The sequence below is a fragment of the Cydia fagiglandana genome, chromosome 11 (genome assembly GCF_963556715.1).
Source record: "Cydia fagiglandana chromosome 11, ilCydFagi1.1, whole genome shotgun sequence".
In the NCBI taxonomy this organism is placed as follows: Eukaryota; Metazoa; Arthropoda; class Insecta; order Lepidoptera; family Tortricidae; genus Cydia; species Cydia fagiglandana.
Window position 1 is genome coordinate 1,822,424 of NC_085942.1, and position 19,951 is coordinate 1,842,374.

The 19,951-nt window shown below is 38.5% G+C and overlaps 1 protein-coding gene across 1 annotated transcript in view; it reads right to left on the bottom strand.

Moving 5' to 3' along the window:
• Positions 1-19,579, bottom strand: part of LOC134668748 (zinc finger protein 3) — a 64,681-nt gene extending 45,102 nt beyond the window's left edge. The window contains exon 1 of the mRNA XM_063526198.1: positions 18,985-19,579. Within this exon, the coding sequence (XP_063382268.1) occupies positions 18,985-19,069 (85 nt within the window). The 5' untranslated portion in view covers positions 19,070-19,579. The remainder of the gene's footprint in view (positions 1-18,984) is intronic.
• Between the last annotated feature and the right edge of the window lie 372 nt (positions 19,580-19,951).

The following is a 19,951-nucleotide window of genomic DNA, read 5'->3' on the forward strand; positions in this document are numbered from 1 at the left end:
ACTTCGGGAAAACTCGTCTCCATTCGGCATTGCTCCGAGCAATTATTAGGGTTGACACAACTTGACGTCCCTTTGCGTGCACGACCACAGATAAGATAATTACTTGAATTTTGATAACCCTAAATAGTCGAAAGGGATAATGCCATACATTAGAAACGGATATCATTCGACCCTGAATCGCTGTCAAACTTCGGTTTTGTAGGAAGTGTCCTTTCTGTACGGTCGTACATACCTACTATTACCACAGAATAAATTTAATAATAGTACTAGGTACAGAAGCCTCACTCTCTAACAAAACGCGTCTGTCACGATCAGCACAGATATGGCCGCTAGGTGGCGACAGCGCCACGCGCGGCTTATGGCAAACCCCAAAATTGGGGCCGAACGGATGCATTTTTAGCTACCTGTAGCAAAGCGACGAAATCGCGGAGTGAGACACGCCTGCTATTACTTATTCTGTGCTGTAGTCTGGTTGTCAATTGCGCGTCATGGCTTTGAACCCGTCCCCCGGCATTGGCCCGGTTATGCAATTACCGCCAGACGCGCCGCAGACGCAGGTTCAACGCATTGTCTCTGTCACGTGACCGTGCGTCACTACTCGTCACGTGACCGTGCGTCACTACTCGCCACGTGACCGTGCGTGACACTTGTCACTGATCGTCGGCAACATGACTATTTTTTATCGACAAAGCCAATCGAAAAGTAAATATGTCACTAATGTGTGTTATGTTGCGATAAAGATTGCCTGTGCATGGAACACTATGCATGGATCTTTATTATGTATCTATTGCACAAAATAATATTAAAGATCCACTGTAACCTTGAAAGTAAATTAAAAAGTGAAACAAAGTAATATAAATTAAACTAAATATTTTAATATTCTTGAGCACCTGTTTCTAGCAGTACTGTAATTAGTTTCATATAGATTTTTAAAAAACAGATTTGCCCCGGAGGCACAAAATTGTAGTTCTAATAAGTAACTTAATTTGATAGCCTTCTCTTCAGTTAGTGAGAGAGGGAAGATAGTAGGTATAGCCGGTCTAATAACTTTGTCAGTAGAAAAAGGCCCGAAATTGAAATTTTTGGGCCTACATTTTTTAAATTTGCCGCTCTTTTCTACCCTCAACTGGCTTAAGGAGCCATTTGAGGGTAGATTTTGTTTACTTTTATTTAAATACCTATCACTGGCTGGCCGCTGGCTTGGTCACCTGGAGAGGATGGGGGAGGATCGTGCTGTGAGAAGAGCGTATGTGGGGCATCCGGGGGGAAAACGTCCGTCTGGGCGTCCCAGATACCACTGGAGTGACGAAGCCCAAAAAGACCTGTCCGAGTGTCCGCCCTCGGAATACCCAACTGGCGTGAAGTGGCGCAGAATAGGGCAGAATGGCGCTCTCTTGTGTCAGAGGCCAAGATCCTCTTTGGGTCACTGAGCCAGTGATGTATGTATGTATGTATGTATGCAAATACCTATACAGAGTATGTATATACTTTTAATTCATGACGATATGATCTAGGTATTTGAATTGGCCAAGAATCTCGGAAAATAGGGACATTTTCCACTTAAACTTAATTGAGGTGAGAACATCTAATTACACTGAGAAAATTCGAGTTAAATCTCCCCCATATTGTACCATTCTTAACCCTATTTGTAGTCACAGAAAGTCCAAATTGGCATGAGTTTAAATGCAGTTACGTGTCTTTGGGCGCCTAATTGAGGTGCGACCAAATAAATTAGATAGCGGTTAGAGAGTTAAGGCCGGCTTACACGATTCGAGTCGGGAGAGGGGACTTAACTAGTGTAGAACACACTTAACGCTGAATGGAAAATTGCAATTCACTTTTTTATGCTTGATGTAAAAAATTTTGGGATATGATATTGTGGGTGTATTTTGGAATTATGATTTCATTTATTAGGATAATATTACCTACCTACCTGGTAGGGACCTGTTTGTACTGCTGTGTCATAGGAGAATTTCCAAAATTTCAACATGAAAAAAATACAGAAACTTCTCCCATTTTTGTATGGGTAGGTACAGTCGCCAATGTCGCCATCAGATATATCGGAGCGGCCAAGGTGCTCACAAATATCTGTGCACGCCTCTATTGTCAGGGCGTTAGAGTGCTTGTTCAGATATTGTGAACACCTTGGCCGCTCCGATATATCTGATGGCGACTACTTAAGTTAGGCAACAACCAGTGAAATTAGGTACTTTTGCCAACCCTGATTTTTAATTTAATGAATTGAATTGCAATATTGATTGCCGGGGTTTGGACCGTCAAAATCAGTCAACAATCAACCCCAGACCAACGGACAATCCGCATGCAATTAAATACTTCAAAAGATCTAATCTGATTTACTAGACCAACCCTATCCTAGTTAACCCTTCACCTATTCTGTAAATAAAGGGCTAACTAGTACCCTGTCACACCAAGACGCACTACGCAACACTATATCAAAACTTTAGAGTCAGTGAATGTGAAAAAGTACTATTTCGTAGTTAAGGGTAAGTTATTAACATGTCACACCTATTCAACATGTCTGTTTAACATATGTTGGTTCCGTGGTCAACATATGTTGGATGGTCAGTGGGTACCTAATTTGAATAATTTGTTCACTTTACGAGTAAGCTGTCTTATGCCTCGTTTGAGTTATAATAGTAGCTTTTTAATGATCAAATCACTGGTATGGGACGGGAGATATATTTTGATTTATTTATCAGTAACTAAGTAGATAATGCTATTTAATTACACAAACGGGTCTACCGCGATATAATTTCATTGTTTTTACCTTAAAAATAAATTCCGACGTTTCAGCTGAGTTGCACCAGCTGTGGTCAGTGGAGCTCTTTACTTGACCACAGCTGGTGCAACTCAGCTGAAACGTCGGAATTTAAGGTAAAAACAATTATTTTCACTGCGAAAGATCGAACTTACAACTTGTTTTTCTTATTTTTTCGCAACTGTATTAAAAAACGTCGTTCGATACACGTGCGGAAATATCATTCTTGTAATGACATACTTTCCGCACTAGCCTCGAAATGTACTATTTTATCTTTATCTTATCTTTATCTTTAAACCTACCCTATTCTACACAACCTATTCAAAATATTTTCGAAATACTTTCTGTTTCAGCTGGAGAAAAAATATGCGAAAAGAGTTTTATGCGTAACATTACATTATGACAATCAATTATTATGCGACGAGATATGATCCCAAAATAAAGCTGTATGCACACTGCAACCTGCGAACTAGGGCAAGTTGCCCTTGACCGTCGACCTTGAACGCCCCACCCGCATTATTATTTCACGAGTGTGCACCCTCCTTATGGGGGAGAGATGGGATTATTATAAGTGCCTTTGTTTTCTGTTTGGTGTGTGTATTTTTGGTAGGGTATGTTACAAGCACATGATTTTTTATTTATAATTGGATAGCTTTTTGAAATGTGATTGCTTGGAAATAATTCAGGTTAGGTGTAGGTCTTTAGAAAAAATGCTACACCATTAACTTTTTTTCGAAAAATCATTTAACTTTTGGGTTATTTAGAAGAATTTCATAATCATGAGTAGGTACTATTGAATGAGACAACGAAAAAAAGTGTCCCCAGTTTTTCATACAAATTTTGGGTGTCAGTTATGTGACGGTCCATACAAAATGTATGTACAAATGTATCACAAAACTGACATGTTCTGAGACATATTTGTTTTCTTTTTATATTGATAGTCCTTGTGATTCCGAGTAGAAATAACCCACCCACTGTGACAAGGTACAGTCAAGGAATTTAAATTCCGACCCATTTCGTACTTTGTCACAGTGACAATCAATATGAAAGCCGCTAGAGACCTCATACGGTTGTCACTGTGACAAAGTACGAAATGGGTCGGAATTTAAATTCCTTGACTGTACAAGTGCTGAAAATATTTAAATTGCTTGACCTATTATTAAGAATTGAAGTCCGGTTTTGTTTTATTATACGTATTTAAGTATTTAAAAACCTTAGTAGGTAAGGTGTATTCGGGTAATACCGAATGTCGGATAATTCCGAAATTCAGATGAAAATCACCCTTATTTCCATCATAATAAAAGTCTCTTTTCGGAATTTATCCGACAGTCTTCGACATTCGGAATTACCCGAGTAAACCTTACGTAGTAAATATGTTGCAATTTTATTTTAACCAAGGAAATATCTTTTGTGCAAATTGGGAATCCAATTAGTCGATATTGACAGTCAAAACCATAGTACATAATAATATAATTTAATTTTAAGGGGCCCAATTTCTTAGATATATTTTAATTTAATTTTATTTTATTTCGTATTAGTTTTTAGTTTTAATTGAGTTTTATTTTATAGATAAGTTACTTAGTTTATTTTTATTTTTAATATTTGTATCCACCTTATAAATAAATATATTTAAGTTTATTGGTCTATTTCAGCTAAGCAAAGGCCTCCATTTGAATCTGTTGTGAATATTCTTCGACCACCTTGATACTGGCTAATGGAAGGAACCCATTTTTAGGGTTTCGTACCTCAAAAGGAAAAAAGGGAACCCTTATAGGATCACTCCTGCTTCTTCTGTCGGTCTGTCCGTCTGTCACAGCCTATTTTCTCGGAAACTACTGGACTAATTACTTAAGTTGAAAGTTGGTACACATATGTAAATTAGTGACCCAAAGACGGGCATGTAACGTAAATAACTGAATTTTAAACATGGGGGCCACTTTTGGGGGGTAAATGATAAAATTATAAATTAAGTTTTTCAAACTATATCGTGTTATATGTCAAATAGAAGAGCTCATTAGAAAAATTTCAAATATTTTTTTTTTATAATTTGAAAATATATAGGTTAGAAGTTATTTAAGAAAATAGCCAAAAAATGACCATTCCCTCCTTTTATCTCCGAAACTGCTGGGTCAAAAATTTTGAAAAAAAAATACAGCAAATAGTTCTTTACCTATATGACAAGAAAACCTATTACAAATGTGCAGTCAAGCGTGATAATGTGCGGAACCCTTGGAAAGCGAGTCCAACTCGCACTTAGCCGGTTTTTTTTAAACTGACTGACTAAATGATTTGAACTTTCTCCACGTATTTGACAGATGAAGACATCAGATCGTATGTAACTTGGATCTCCACTTCCAAAGCAACTTTTCGAGACAAGTAACTCACTATTCGAACTTAATCCTTATCGCATTGAGATAAGATGTACAAATGGTCAGTCAAGTGTTAAATATGTTGTATCATGTGAGTTAACGCGTGTTACGTATACAGTAAGTTTTACTGACAGCTGACAGACAGGGTTACAAGTAGTTATGCAGCTTTCCCTTATTGGTTTGTTTGGTTTACACGGTTTTTTTAACATGTAGTATGTACATACGTAGAATTTTTTATGAAATATAATTTTTGAATTAGCTTTATTTAACCCAGCTTAATAGCTCGACAGCAGGCGTGGCTCACTCCGCTATTTCCTCGCTTTGCTACAGGTAGCTACAAGTAAATCCGTTCCACACCAATTTTGGTGGCTAGCCATAAGCCGCGCGTGGCGTTGTCGCCACCTAGCGGCCATTTCTGTCCTGATCGTGACAGACGCGTTTTGTTAGATAGTTTTCTGTACCTAGTACTATTACTTATTCTGTGTCGATAGTGCATAATTTACAGCAGATTTGAACAAAAAATCAAAAAAGGGTGTAAAATGGTGTACCTTGCCAAGAAAAGGGTTAATGTAATTGTAGTATCTTTATGTTTTAAAATTTTGTTAACATTTATTGTAATAAATAATAGGTAGCAGACCAAATTCATTTAATCAAAACGCCTAGATCAGAATAACATCACAAATATTAATCATTTTCAACTCTATCTCAAAGCAATAAAGAGTAACAATGCAATATCCAAGTTCCTCAATAGCAGTCGGAAGTCCTCGGCGCAATAGAATCATTAATGCTATCAGCCGACGCTGTTTGTAAACTCGAGTACCTACGCGTGAGCCTACACGTGAGGCTAGAGTTTTTATCACGTGATAAAGATACTCGTATATATTTAATATATCATCCGTCTCTTTTGACTAAGGCCCACTTGCACCATCGCACTAACCCGGGGTTAAGCGGTTAAACCGTTAACCTAGTGGCAAATTGTAACCATGGCAACTCCAGATTTAACCGGTTAACCCCGGGTTAGTGGAATGGTGCAAGTGTACGAACTTTTGAGTAAATAAAGCTGTTGTCGGAAGCGCTCGACATAATAAGCGCAATCGGATTGTTATGCTTTCGGCATGTTTGTAATTTGTAAACGGAGGTGCGTGGATTGTCACGTGATAAAGATATATATGATATATATCATCCGTCTCTTTTGACAAAGTGTAGTAACTGACTTTTGAGTTTTGAGTCAGTAAAATACGTCGGTAACGGTCGAATTTCGACTCGGAATTGGATAATTTTATGCTATCGACGGACACTATAGGTATTTCTAAACTGAAGTTAGCTGCGTCAGCTTACCGTGACGTGAGGCTAGTGTTAAGATACATCATCCGTCTCTTTTGACTAAATGTAGTAACTTAGTTTTGATTAAGTTCTTCTATAACGGTCGGAAGTCCTCGACATAATAAGCGCAATCAGACTGTTAATGCTATCGGTGGATGCCATTATGTAATCTGGAAGTGCCTGAGCTCAGACGTGAGGCTGGAGTTTGTCACGTTATCAGGCGTGGCTCACTCCGCGATTTCGTCGCTTTGCTACAGGTAGCTAAAAGTACATCCGTTCGACCCCAATTTTGGGGTTTGCCATAAGCCGCGCGTGGCGCTGTCGCCACCTAGCGGCCATATTTGTGCTGATCGTGACAGACGCGTTTTGTTAGAGAGTGAGTCTTCTGTACCTATTATGCAGTCGCCATCAAATATATCGGAGCGGCCAAGGTGCTCACAAATATCTGAACACGCCTCTGTTGTCAGGGCGTTAGAGCGCTTGTTCAGATATTGTGAACACATTGGTCGCTCCGATATATCTGATGGCGACTGTACTATTATTTATTCTGTCACGTGATAAAGATATACACTTGTATATCATCCGTCTATTTTGACAAAGTGTAGTAACTGACTTTTGTTTACCTAAGTAAAGTTCTTCTATAACAGTCGGAAGTCCTCGACATAATAAACGCAATCGGACCATTAATGCTATCAACGGATGTCGTGTTTGTAAACTGAAGTATGCTGCGTGAGTTTACACGTGAGGCTGGAGTTTGTCACGTGATAAAGATATAGTCGCACCAATAAAAGTATGCAGCGGATTTGATTGCCCACGCAGTGTAAGTGTTATGTATACGTCATAATTTCATACAAGTTTGACGTTTAAAATGACACTTGCACAGTCGTCGGCTATCAAAATCACTGCAGACTTTTTACGGTCTGACTAAGTAGGTATACATCATCCGTCTCTTTTGACTAAGTGCAGTAACTGACTTTTTTTTTCTTTTTTTTTCAATAATATATTTTTTACCTTTATTCAGAGACCAAACTTTTATATCCGCAACGCAGGCTTCGTCAGGTAAACACAAATTTACAATCAGCTACAGGCATCGTGACAAAAAACTATAGCGATAAAATCCGCAACAGGCTTCGTCAACACTACTTTTGAAGTAAAATTCTTCTATAACAGTTGGATATCCTCAGCATAATAAGCGTAATCGAATCATTTATGCTATCGATGGAAGCAATATTTGAAAACTGAAGTGAGAAGAGCTTGTCACGTGATAACGATATACATATATCGTCTGTTTATTGACTAAGGGCTGATTTAGATGGCACGCGAACTCGCATGCGATTTTATAGTTCGTATTTTTTAGCATTAGAAATGAGGTAAACAATCTTGATGTGTCTTTTAATTGAAAAACACATTTTAAAAATAAGTTACGGCAAATATGTAACAATTATGAATCTAATACGGTCATTTATATTCTTCTGCTTTCATAAGTAATAGTTATTGATTTTTAAAAAGCGTTTTCAGTTAAAAGACGTATCAAGATCGCTTACCTTTTTGCAAGTTCTTTCTAATGCTAAAAAAAACGAACTATAGTTAGGTACATTGCGGACTGTTGGTTACGTCCAATCAAAACCCGCGCAATGTAATGAAACTCGCATCGTCTAAATGAGCCCTAATTATAGTAACTGACTTTTGAATAAGTAAAGTTCTTGTATAACGGTCGGACGTCCTAGACTTAATAAGCGGATATCGACGGATGCCATGTTTGTAAACTCAAGTACGCTGCGTGAGCTTACACGTGAGGCTAGTTTATGTCGCGTGATAAAGACGGAATATCATCCGTTTCTTTCAATTAATGGGAGATAAACGATAAAATGATATCATGTGCAAAGCTGAAAAGCCCAGATTAAGTATGTAATAGTTCAAGTTTTTACAAATATAATATGTTTTAATTTGTATAATCTAGCCATACCACATTACTTTTTTTTATTCCGTAGCATTTTTATACCGCGTTTGTGGCACTGGACCTACGGGCGCTTGTGGCTCTAAAGTTGCCCCATGCTCGTCGATCCTAACATTAGCACTGCGTAAGTACACACATACATACATACATACATATAATCGCGCCTATTTCCCGGAGGGGTAGGCAGAGACCACGGATTTCCACTTGCTACGATCCTGACATACCTCTTTTGCTTCCTTCACTTTTATAACATTCCTCATACACGCTCGCCGGTTTAGGGTGCTCCTGACCTGGCCTTTCTCCAGGATTTCCCCATACTCCGTCGGTCCCCGTCCGTCTGTTTCCGTGTACTGCGTAGGTATGTTATCAAAATCGTTGCAGACTTTTCTTGGTCTCTATAAATGATTGTCACTTGACTAAGCACCCCGGTTATCGGTAATTTACAGTGGTTATCACGATTGTCGCCTAACGTTAAGCAGGCCATTAAACGTATCAGCGGATATGGCGGGAATGTTTGTAAACTGCGCGCGCGCATGTGGGCCTTCACGTGAGCATGGGGGCTTTCGGACTTTAATTTGATAATGATTTACGGGATGATTACGGGCTCATTTAGGCTGTGTTTCCACCAGAAATGTGCGAGGATGCGTAGCGAGGAATAAGGTGGATACTGGTGCGCGACGCATCTTGAAACTTAAGTCATTATCAATAGAGATGGCAGCAGGGTGTCCTCTATTCGGCATTAGCATGTCAAACACTAGTACCTATATTACCTTATCTTTGTTAAGAATCAATAGGATGATTTCATTTACCTCATTACCTGTCCTCGTTCAGCGCAGCACTAGTCGGCAATTTTCTATTGGTTCTTAACCAACATATCGATATTCATCCTCGCACATCTATGGTGGAAACGCAGTCTTAGACGGCGCGGGCGCATGCGAGTTTAGTTTAGTTACATCGCGGACTATTGACGTTACAACCAATTCAGCCGACCGATCAAATACCGCATATATTATTGATAGTCAAATGTCACTTGAGATTTTTCGATGGTTTGAATGTCGCTCGATGAATTTTGTGACATGACACGTTTTGTGACATGATATCATTGACGATAAACACATACACACTTTTTCTCAGTAAATATGGCAAAAGCTCGTAATTCTGTTCTGAGTAGAAATAATATAAAAATTCCCAATCTAACGCAAAATTTTTTGGTACAACTTTAAATGGAAATGCCTTGAAGAAAATGCCTTCGCAAAATTAGAAAGCCTAATTTTACAAGCTAGCGAACTAGGTTTAGAATGTTAGGTAAATCCGCAAATTATCAGTTATCAGTCGAACCACTGGAGCAGGCACAATCAGCGTAATTTCTGCGGTTTGCTGGCTAGTCTGGTTACGAATTAAGGACTATGCTGACTAGGTATAAAAAATAAAAGTGTCTACTTTCAGACCATCTGAGATCCAGTACGGATATGATGGTCGTTCTTGTCTACGTGACAGCGTTATAAAACGGCATCCGTCACTTTCTACCCACGGCGTTAAAAATTGACAGTTATTTTATCACGTGGATAAAGATGGATAAAGCCGTCCATAATACGCCGGCAGAGTAGGGTGTTAGTCAAAAATGCAGGCTTAAAACTGTGAATTCGCTTAGTATGACCCCTCTCGGGTCAGGGTCCTTTTTGTCGGTGATTTTGTAAAAGCGTCATTGCGACAACGCCCGCAAGAAATATAAAAAAGAATTTTTTTTATTGAAAAATAGCTAAGATATTTAAAGCCAACTAAAAGAACTTAAAGCCAAAGAAGGTATTCTTGACCAGCGCATCCCAAATAGGCTACAGCGCCATATGATCGGAGCATCTCAAACAGGCGCCTCGCTATATGACCGGCGCATTTCAAACAGGCACCGCGTCATATGTCCTAATAGCCTATACTAACAAACGTCCTCTTTTTGGCCTAGTGGTTAACTGGTAGAGACGGCTTAAGGCATTTAGACTGTTTTTTGTAGGTACTCTTTTTTTTTATATTATGAATGGGCTTACTCATGGCCACAGACTAGCCGAGGCGTAGACGTGGCCTACGACGATGATGGTGGATGGTGATGTGCAATAGAATTTAAATAAATAAATGACCGGCAGATCTCAAGTATTTTTATTGCACTTCTGTTAGTTCTGTTATATTTACTGATTATAATAGACCTCAGTCCTATGACTGGAGCGTCTCAAAACTCTCAAACAGGCGCCTCGCCATATGACCGGCGCATTTCAAACCGAGCCGGCGCGCGCGCAGCCAATCTCACGCGCCGCTACTCCCGCGGCAAAAACGCGAGTCACTGCCTTACTTAGCCCCCTAATCGGTACATGTCTGTCTGCATCCCAGTTTATTATGATTTATTCTAATGTAGGTACGAGTAGTGTGGTCAGAATCAAAAGTAACGGACCAGACTACGCGCCAAGAGTAGGCAATACTTGCCCGTATGCCTCACTCGTATATACCTATTGACTTTTTCCATAGGTTCTAAACAAATCAGAGCGGCTACCGCGAAAATCTAAATTCGCGAATTGAGGGGATCTTTCTCTTTTACTTCAATGAAGGCGTAATTAGAGTGACGGAGAAAGATGCCCGCATTGTCGCAGTTATAGCCCTGAACCGTCGTAGACCGTAGACCTTATGCCAAACCAATGACCAATGATCAGTTAACTTTGCAACATACAAATAAACTCCCCCCCACTTGTATCAATTTGCCAATTTATTTCCCTTCAAACTTATCGTTAACAATGCAATAAAGTGCAGAAACAAGTCCCCCAATTACGTGCATTCTGACCTTGACATTTTAAGATGCACTGCATTTGCATATAAACGTAGTAGCCGGTCGGCGGAATGTGCTGCACGAAAGTACTAGTTTTTATTTCTACTCGTCGCTTAGAAGAAAATTTTGGTCAACACCTCAGGAAGTTTTTAACACGTAATGAACTTACTGTGGCCCATTGGGTGAGATTGTCGACAAATGCTTCTTTTAACATTTTCAACAAGAAAAACATCATAACTGCTGGAACAATAGAGTAACCGTGTTTGCAAAATGGAAATAGTACCCTATAATAATATCCTACGACTATTACGAGTTTTGAAATACTTAGAAAGAAAACTGAAGATGATCATTCCCGCCGCGCATCAATATTTTTTAGGGATGTGTTCTGTAAAAGAAATAAATAAGGCCTGCAAGAATCTCCTTATAAAGAGCCCAAATTGAGTTGCTTGGCGTTTAAAGATGCACTGCGTTAACATATATAAACGCATTTTGGCTAGTCGGGCGCTACCCGACACGATAATGCTTCAAGAACGTGCTTTTTGTAGTACATACTTAAATTTTTTTTTTTTATAATTATAAGTGTTTACATTAATTACAATGATATATGTCCTAAAGTAAAAGTAAAAACTACTAACAACCAATAAAAAAAACTTTTGAGTTAGCTTAGCTTGATACTCGTAAAGAAAAATAGGTAGGGATAAATAATATGTAAAACAAGAAAGATGAAGTAAGTCGAACACTCTGTAAATGTAAAAACGTTTTAAAACGTAACCAATTTATTTCCGTCCACTAAGTCATAAACAACTAATTGAATTTTTAAGCACTGTACAAAACCACTAAATTACAATATTTCTTTGTGATCTAATTTATCGTGATATAATTAAAAGTATTGTTGCTTTTTGTTGGCTGACGCCGGGGGGACGTGATTCAATTTAATAGAAAAAAATGTGGAATATGAGCATTCTGTAGCGTTAGAGAGTGACTTGTAAAAGGCAAGCAATTTAATTTCAGTACCATTTCGTAATGTGTCACAGTGACCACTGGATGAGGTCCCTAGCAGGCGTGGCTCACTCCGCGATTTCGTCGCTTTGCTTCAGGTAGCTAAAAGTACATCCGTTCGACCCCAATTTTGGGGTTTGCCATAAGCCGCGCGTGGCGCTGCCGCCACCTAGCGGCCATATCTGTGCTGATCGTGACAGACGCGTTTTGTTAGAGAGTGAGTCTTCTGTACCTAGTACTATTATTTATTCTGTGCTTTCATATTGATTGTAACTGTGACAATGTCCAAAATGGTTCTGAAATTAATATATTTGACTGTACCACGTAGGTTACGTTTCATATTTAATTAAGGCCTTTGACGAGGAATGAAAAAGTTAAAATCTGATTTTAGGCTAGAGTTAGACTAAAAAAAGTCTGTAGAGATTTTGATAGCCAACGCAGTGCAACTTCTATGAAATTATAACGTATAAATATCACTTGCACTGCGTGGGCTATCAAAATCGCTGCAGACATTTCTTTGTCTAACTCTACTTCAAAGTTGTTACGAAAGCTTTCTTCATGGGAGTCATTTTGGAATAAAAATGTTCTGCATAGTAGATATGTTTTACTGGGTTCTTGTTAATGGATCAAGTTCCAAGTATCTCCATCTTGTGCCTTCTCTTTGAACGTCTGATATACATACAACGTTTACTTCTTTTTTTTACTTGGTCAATGTAATGTATTTTCACTTCCTCGACTTTCATTTCTTACAACAATTTCTTATATCAACGCTTTTGTGCATCACTGTACTGTGCACTAAAACGTATCATCAGGTTTTGATATATATTATTATGGTTTAAGTCATTTATTAGAGTCACGATATTTTACAGATTATTTTTATAATTTTGCTCACGGCTTTTTTTGGACACAGGGCAGGCAGAGGGCAAATGTGATTACTGTTTTTATTTATAAAAATACATACATAATAATTGTAGATATTCTTTAGGTACTTATACCAAAGAGACCGATTAATAAGCTTCATTTGCTTGATCCCACTAACTCAGGGTTAAGCGGTTAAACCGTTAACCAAGTGTCTAATTGTACTGGTAACCATAGTTACTCGATGACATTTCTGCTTTGTACATTTTATTACAAATCTGGCATTATTTCGTTAGACTAAGAAAAGATTGCACCGATTTTGATAGCCCACGCAGTGCAAGTGTTATTTTTATACGTATTAATTTTATAGAAGTTTGATGTTTAAAATGACACTTGCACTGAGTAGGCTATCAAAATCGCTGCAGACTTTTCTTGGTCTAACTCTACTTACAGTTGTTAATATTCATAAATACTTAGAGTTAGACCATAAAAAATCTGCAGCGATTTTGATAGCCCACGCAGTGCAAGTGTCAATTTAAACGTCAAACTTCTATGAAATTATGAGTATTATGACGTATAAAAAATAAGTTTAAAAACTAAAACCCGACTACTGCAAATCGCGCTCTAAAAAGTATGAAACAAGATAGAATTCTTATCTAAAATTAGCAAACAGGAAATATTATAAATGTTACCATTTTTTTTTATAAAAGTATAACGTAATATAATTTACTGAATTTTTTATACATTTACAGAGATTCAGAGGATCGCCGTGGTCGTATGCCACGATTATAAACTTAAAAGTAATGTGGCATACGACCACGGCTATCCTCTGAATCTCTGTAAATATATAAAAAATTCAGTAAATTATATTACGTTATACTTTTATAAAAAAAAATGGTAACATTTATAATATTTCCTGTTTGCTAATTTTAGATAAGAATTCTATCTTGTTTCATACTTTTTAGAGCGCGATTTGCAGTAGTCGGGTTTTAGTTTTTAAACTTATTTTTTATTTAATTAATTTTGGGGTCATGATTTCGTTACTAACTTTTTGAAGTCACTTTATATTACTTTTCCGAGGGCGTCCTCAGTACAGAAATGCACGCAGAGCGCTGCCTATATCGGGCTACGCCCGACTCCTTTAGTGCCTATGAGGGCGCCGATGGCGGCCGTCTTTGGAACGCGTACGTCGGGTTACGCTCGACACTTTTAGTATAAGGGCGCCGAAGGCGCCCGGTTTTGGAACGCGTACGTCGGGCTACGCCCGACTCTTAGTATGAGGGCGCCGAAGGCGCCCGGATTTGGAACGCGTACGTCGGGTTACGCTCGACATTTTTAGTATGAGGGCGCCGAAGACGCCCGGCTTTGGAACGCGTGTGTAGGGCTACGCCCGACTCTTTTAGTATGAGGGCGCCGAAGGCGCCCGGCTTTGGAACGCGTATGTCGGGCTACGCCCGACTCTTTTAGTATGAGGGCGCCTTCGGCGCCCGGCTTTGCAACGCGTATGTCGGGCTACGCCCGACACTTCTAGTATGAGGGCGCTGAAGGCGCCCGGCTTTGCAACGCGTACGTCGGGTTACGCTCGACACTTTTAGTATGAGGGCGCCGAAGGCGCCCGGCTTTGGAACGCGTACGTCTGGCTACGCCCGACACTTTTAGTATGAGGGCGCCGAAGGCGCCCGGCTTTGCAACGCGTACGCCGGGCTCCGCCCGACTCTTTTAGTATGAGGGCGCCGAAGGCGCCCGGATTTGGAACGCGTACGTCGGGCTACACCCGACTTTTTTAGTATGAGGGCGCCGTAGGCGCCCGGATTTGGAACGCGTACGTCGGGCTACGCCCGACTCTTTTAGTATGAGGGCGCCGAAGGCGCCCGGCTTTGGAACGCGTGCGTCGGGCTACGCCCGACTCTTTTAGTATGAGGGCGCCGAAGACGCCCGGCTTTGGAACGCGTATGTCGGGCTACGCCCGACTCTTTTAGTATGAGGGCGCCTTCGGCGCCCGGCTTTGCAACGCGTATGTCGGGCTACGCCCGACACTTCTAGTATGAGGGCGCTGAAGGCGCCCGGCTTTGCAACGCGTACGTCGGGTTACGCTCGACACTTTTAGTATGAGGGCGCCGAAGGCGCCCGGCTTTGGAACGCGTACGTCTGGCTACGCCCGACACTTTTAGTATGAGGGCGCCGAAGGCGCCCGGCTTTGCAACGCGTACGCCGGGCTCCGCCCGACTCTTTTAGTATGAGGGCGCCGAAGGCGCCCGGATTTGGAACGCGTACGTCGGGCTACACCCGACTTTTTTAGTATGAGGGCGCCGTAGGCGCCCGGATTTGGAACGCGTACGTCGGGCTACGCCCGACTCTTTTAGTATGAGGGCGCCGAAGGCGCCCGGCTTTGGAACGCGTACGTCGGGTTACGCTCGACATTTTTAGTATGAGGGCGCCGAAGGCGCCCGGCTTTGGAACGCGTGCGTCGGGCTACGCCCGACTCTTTTAGTATGAGGGCGCCGAAGGCGCCGGCTTTGGAACGCGTGTGTCGGGCTACGTATCTTGTAAAAAAATTGACTGTTTCATACATTTTGGCTGATCAGGACTTCTATACCTATTCACGTTATAAAATGTTGCAGGACATTAAAAAAACACCATGTATAGCGGCCAAACAAATTTCTTTTGCAAAAACCTTCTTGTATCGCCGTAGTCGCGTAACACGCGGATAGAATCCAGAGCGCTGTAGCTAACCGAAAATTTAATGTTTTATCTGGCGCATGCAAGCAAAGCCGGGTGCAAACGCTAACAATATTTATATATTTGAAATGTGCTAATTGAGCTCTTTCCAATGATGTATAACACATCATCATTACTCAATTTTAGTTTTTTGGTTCGTGACTTTATGACCTCTAGAGGGCGCAGTGTTCATTTTTTTGGGACGCCATATAGCCTATAACCAGCGGACGATTAAGACGATTCGAATGACACATCGTTTGTTAAATTATAATAAGTACTTTAGAAGTTATGAGGGAACAGATGAACATACATACATACATACATACATACCCACATACATACCGGTCAAAATCATAACCCTCCTTTTGCGTTGCCGTAGTCGGGTAATAAATAACACTTGCGCTGCGTGGGCTATCAAAATCGCTGCAGACTTTTCTTGGTCTGACTTTACCTACCTACACAATGATCGCAAAAACTAACTCGGACGGTGCTTAATTATAATATAAGATAACAATAACGCCAAATAAAAGCAATTACTTTTACCTTTCGTCTGGGTCTCGGCTAAAACTAAAAAGAAATGCGCTACAATTTTAAAATATGTTGTATTATTTAGTTTAAAGCTGGCCATTCGTTGTCCAGCAAGACGCTGACTCACCCTTAACTAGTATGGTTTGACATAAATAAATGTGTTTTCTTTCTTTCTTTCTAATTTTCCTAATTCTAGGCTTTATAACACTTTTTCATTATTTTATTTAAAAAAAATAATAAAGATATTTATTTAAGTATTTATTATTTTAATAAAACTATAATTTCAATACATTTCATTAATAAAAATCACGTAGGTAACTAGGTCTCTATATTATGTTACAGTGCAATAAAAATAGTCTTCTCTCGTTTTTTGATCGAATAAAAATGTGGTTTTATTGTATAAACGTGTTTGATCTTAGCATTGAAGGAAGTAAGTATTTTCATTGTTTATGTTTATTTATACTTAAATGTAAGTAATTAGCCAGCTGAGTGCCGGCGGCGGTGGTATTTTTTGACACTACGTTTTTTACCATTCGTTTTCGAATACTATTTCCCATAGGGAATAGATGATATTTTTTATTGTGGTATCATATTTTTATTGTGGTGTCATATTTTTATTGTGGTATCATATTTTTATTGTGGTATCATATTTTTAAAACTAGATTATGCTCCGCTTCCTACTGCAGCCTAATAAAGTTATTGCACAGTGGTATTTGGATAGATCAGGTTAAAATATTACTTAACATAATACAAATTAGCCGCGTGCAGCACCGTATTTAACCGAAATAACTCTTTAATAAGCTTAAGTTAAGTTAGATCTTTTCAGTACTTAATTTTTAATTCAGTAGTACCTATATTTTTTAACGAATTATTAATCCTTTATAGGGATAGATAGGGCATACTTTATATCGTAAGGCATAAATTAAAACATTATTACTGTGGGACTTTGTCAATTTGTGTAAGAATGTCCTTTAATATTTATTTATTATTTATTTATTATCTTTTGTATTTATCTCCTATGCAGCATTTTTATGTCTAAAGTGGCAATGAGGCTTGAAATGTGGAATTTTTAAATCTGGTCCGTAATCATGTTATTGTTAACTATTGGACTTGTAATATTTTGACGACCGGTCTGGACTAGTGGGTAGTGACCCTGCCTAAATATAAAGCCGATGGTCCCGGGTTCGAATCCTGGTAAGGGCATTTATTTGTATGATGATACAGATAGTTACTGAGTCATGGTTGTTTTCTATGTATTTAAGTATTTATATATTATATATATCGTTGTCTGAGTACCCACAACACAAGCCTTCTTGAGCTTACCGAAGAGCTTAGTCAATTTGTGTAAAAAATGTCCTATAATATTTATTTATTTATTTATTTATTTATTTAGTAATATAAAGTTTGTCTCAAATGGCAACTAAAGTCAGGCAGTGAACAGGTGTAATTATTTAGCACTCATCATGACTATGTTCCACGCTCATACATATTCATACATACGAGGTATGTTATAGTTACCATAACTGGCTAATTACTCGTAATTAGACTAAAGTGCCGTCGGCATGGTTGCTAGCTTTCAACTACATTCGTTTAACTTTATTACTTTTTTGACGCGCTTTTGTGTAAGTATTTTTAATTTCACTGTTCAATTGAACAGTGAATTTTTTTTTTCAATTCTATATATGCTTACAATCATTATGAATATAAAATGATTATATAGTAATCATTAATTTGTTAAATAGCTGCTATTAAAATCAAATTATATTAGTTTTAATTTTTAATTTTAGATAGTAATGTAGTTTACATTTTTGTTTAATTTATTGTGTTATAAAAAAAAAGAAATTATACCTACATTTCTAATATTTTTATCGCGTTTAGAATCTATATCTATAAAGGTGAGTTAATATACATATACATTTGTCTGAATAATTAGCATTAAAAATCGAAATTTTTAAATTGTCTATTCTAGGAAGTTAATTAGCTATTTGTTTCGGAAATTTGTAATTTAATTAAGTATTTGATTAATTAATCATGAATCTTTATAATTTTTACTAGTACCTAATTTTAATTTTAATTGTAAATGTTATTTGGATTAATTTGTTTAATTGTGTGTGTAATGTAATTTTTTTTAAACACTATATTGTACAAAAATCAAAACAAAACAGGAAAAATAACATTCGTCATTAGTAGAAAGGCGAACTTATACCTTTAACTTTAAGGGATCTCTTTCAGTTAACCTTTGAGGAATGATGATTAATGATGTCTGCAATAAAATAATGTGTTTTATCTTTATTTAATTTATTGATTTTATGAATTATTTTTTTTACGTAGTAGGTATGTACGGTCAGCCAAGAAAGTGGTCTACCACTTTTCGATTCTATCAATCAGATGATAGAGTCGAAAAGTGGTAGACCACTTTCTTGGCTGACTGTACCTGCCATCTCCCGGGCATCATTAATTGTAACAAAAATAATAAACAACATTTACTTCATGTTTTTTTTTTGATCGATTAAAATTGTTTTTTGTTCATTTCTTTACGTCGTTGTTTTTTCTGAACACTTTACCTTTACGATTTAAAATTATTTGTTCCGTATTAAATATCTTTTATTTAAAGACGCGATTTAAAAAAAAAATTTTCTAATCTTACCTGTATGACAGTAATCTTCTAGATAGTGCCTCGCCGCCCGCTGCACTATCGAGTAGTACAAGCTTACAGAGGATGCAAGCGCCATCTTCTACTTCTCTTCTGTTCTCCTTCTTAATTCTTGTTCTTAAGTCCTTGTCGCTTACAGTGTCATCTTCCCGGTTTGTTAAAAAAAAACAAAAAATACCAACTAAAACTTTAACTGTAGTTTGTGTCAAACAAAAAGATAGAAACGAAAACCTAGTTTGAACTGCGTATAGTTGCGGTTATTTTGAATAATTTTGCCGAGGGATAATAATTTTTGCTTGTCGAGTGAAACGGTTCCATGATTTAGGGTCCAAAGTCACAATTTTCACGTTCGCGCCGCAATACTAGCGCCGTCCAAAGGCTACGCGAAATGAAACACGTAATAAAATAATATGAAGGATGGACGCGGCCGGCGCGCGCCGTGGCTGCTGCCTAACTGCCGCCCGACGGACGTTTTTTTGTTTTTTCTCTTCCCCTCGCTGTGGATGCGCCTGAAATATGCCTAAACACGGATCATCCTAGGTTTTCCAAATTTAAAAATACTGGCCGGTGAAATTCTGAGTGCACGAACGGAACGTTTTGAAAAGCCAATTTTTATAATGGTTTTCGAACAGGGCGCAACTTCGTTGAGACAAAAGCATTCTTTTATCTGCCCATCTATCATTAAAGTTTTATTTTTCCTGTTAGAATCTTACTTTCTACGTAATAATTAAAAATATACATACAAGTACCTATTCTTATAAGATTCGCATTAGAAATCTTTGCAAAAACGTCTCAGAGAAAAGGCGGGAAAGGCTTTCCCGCGTTCCGCGACCAGCGTGTTTACTTGAGTTGTTTTGTTTTTTTTCAGCGTTTTGTTTCTATTAGCACATGTACGTGTAAGATTACTATTGCGTTTCGTTCAAACTTTATTTATTTATTGAAAAATATAGCCACGAATATA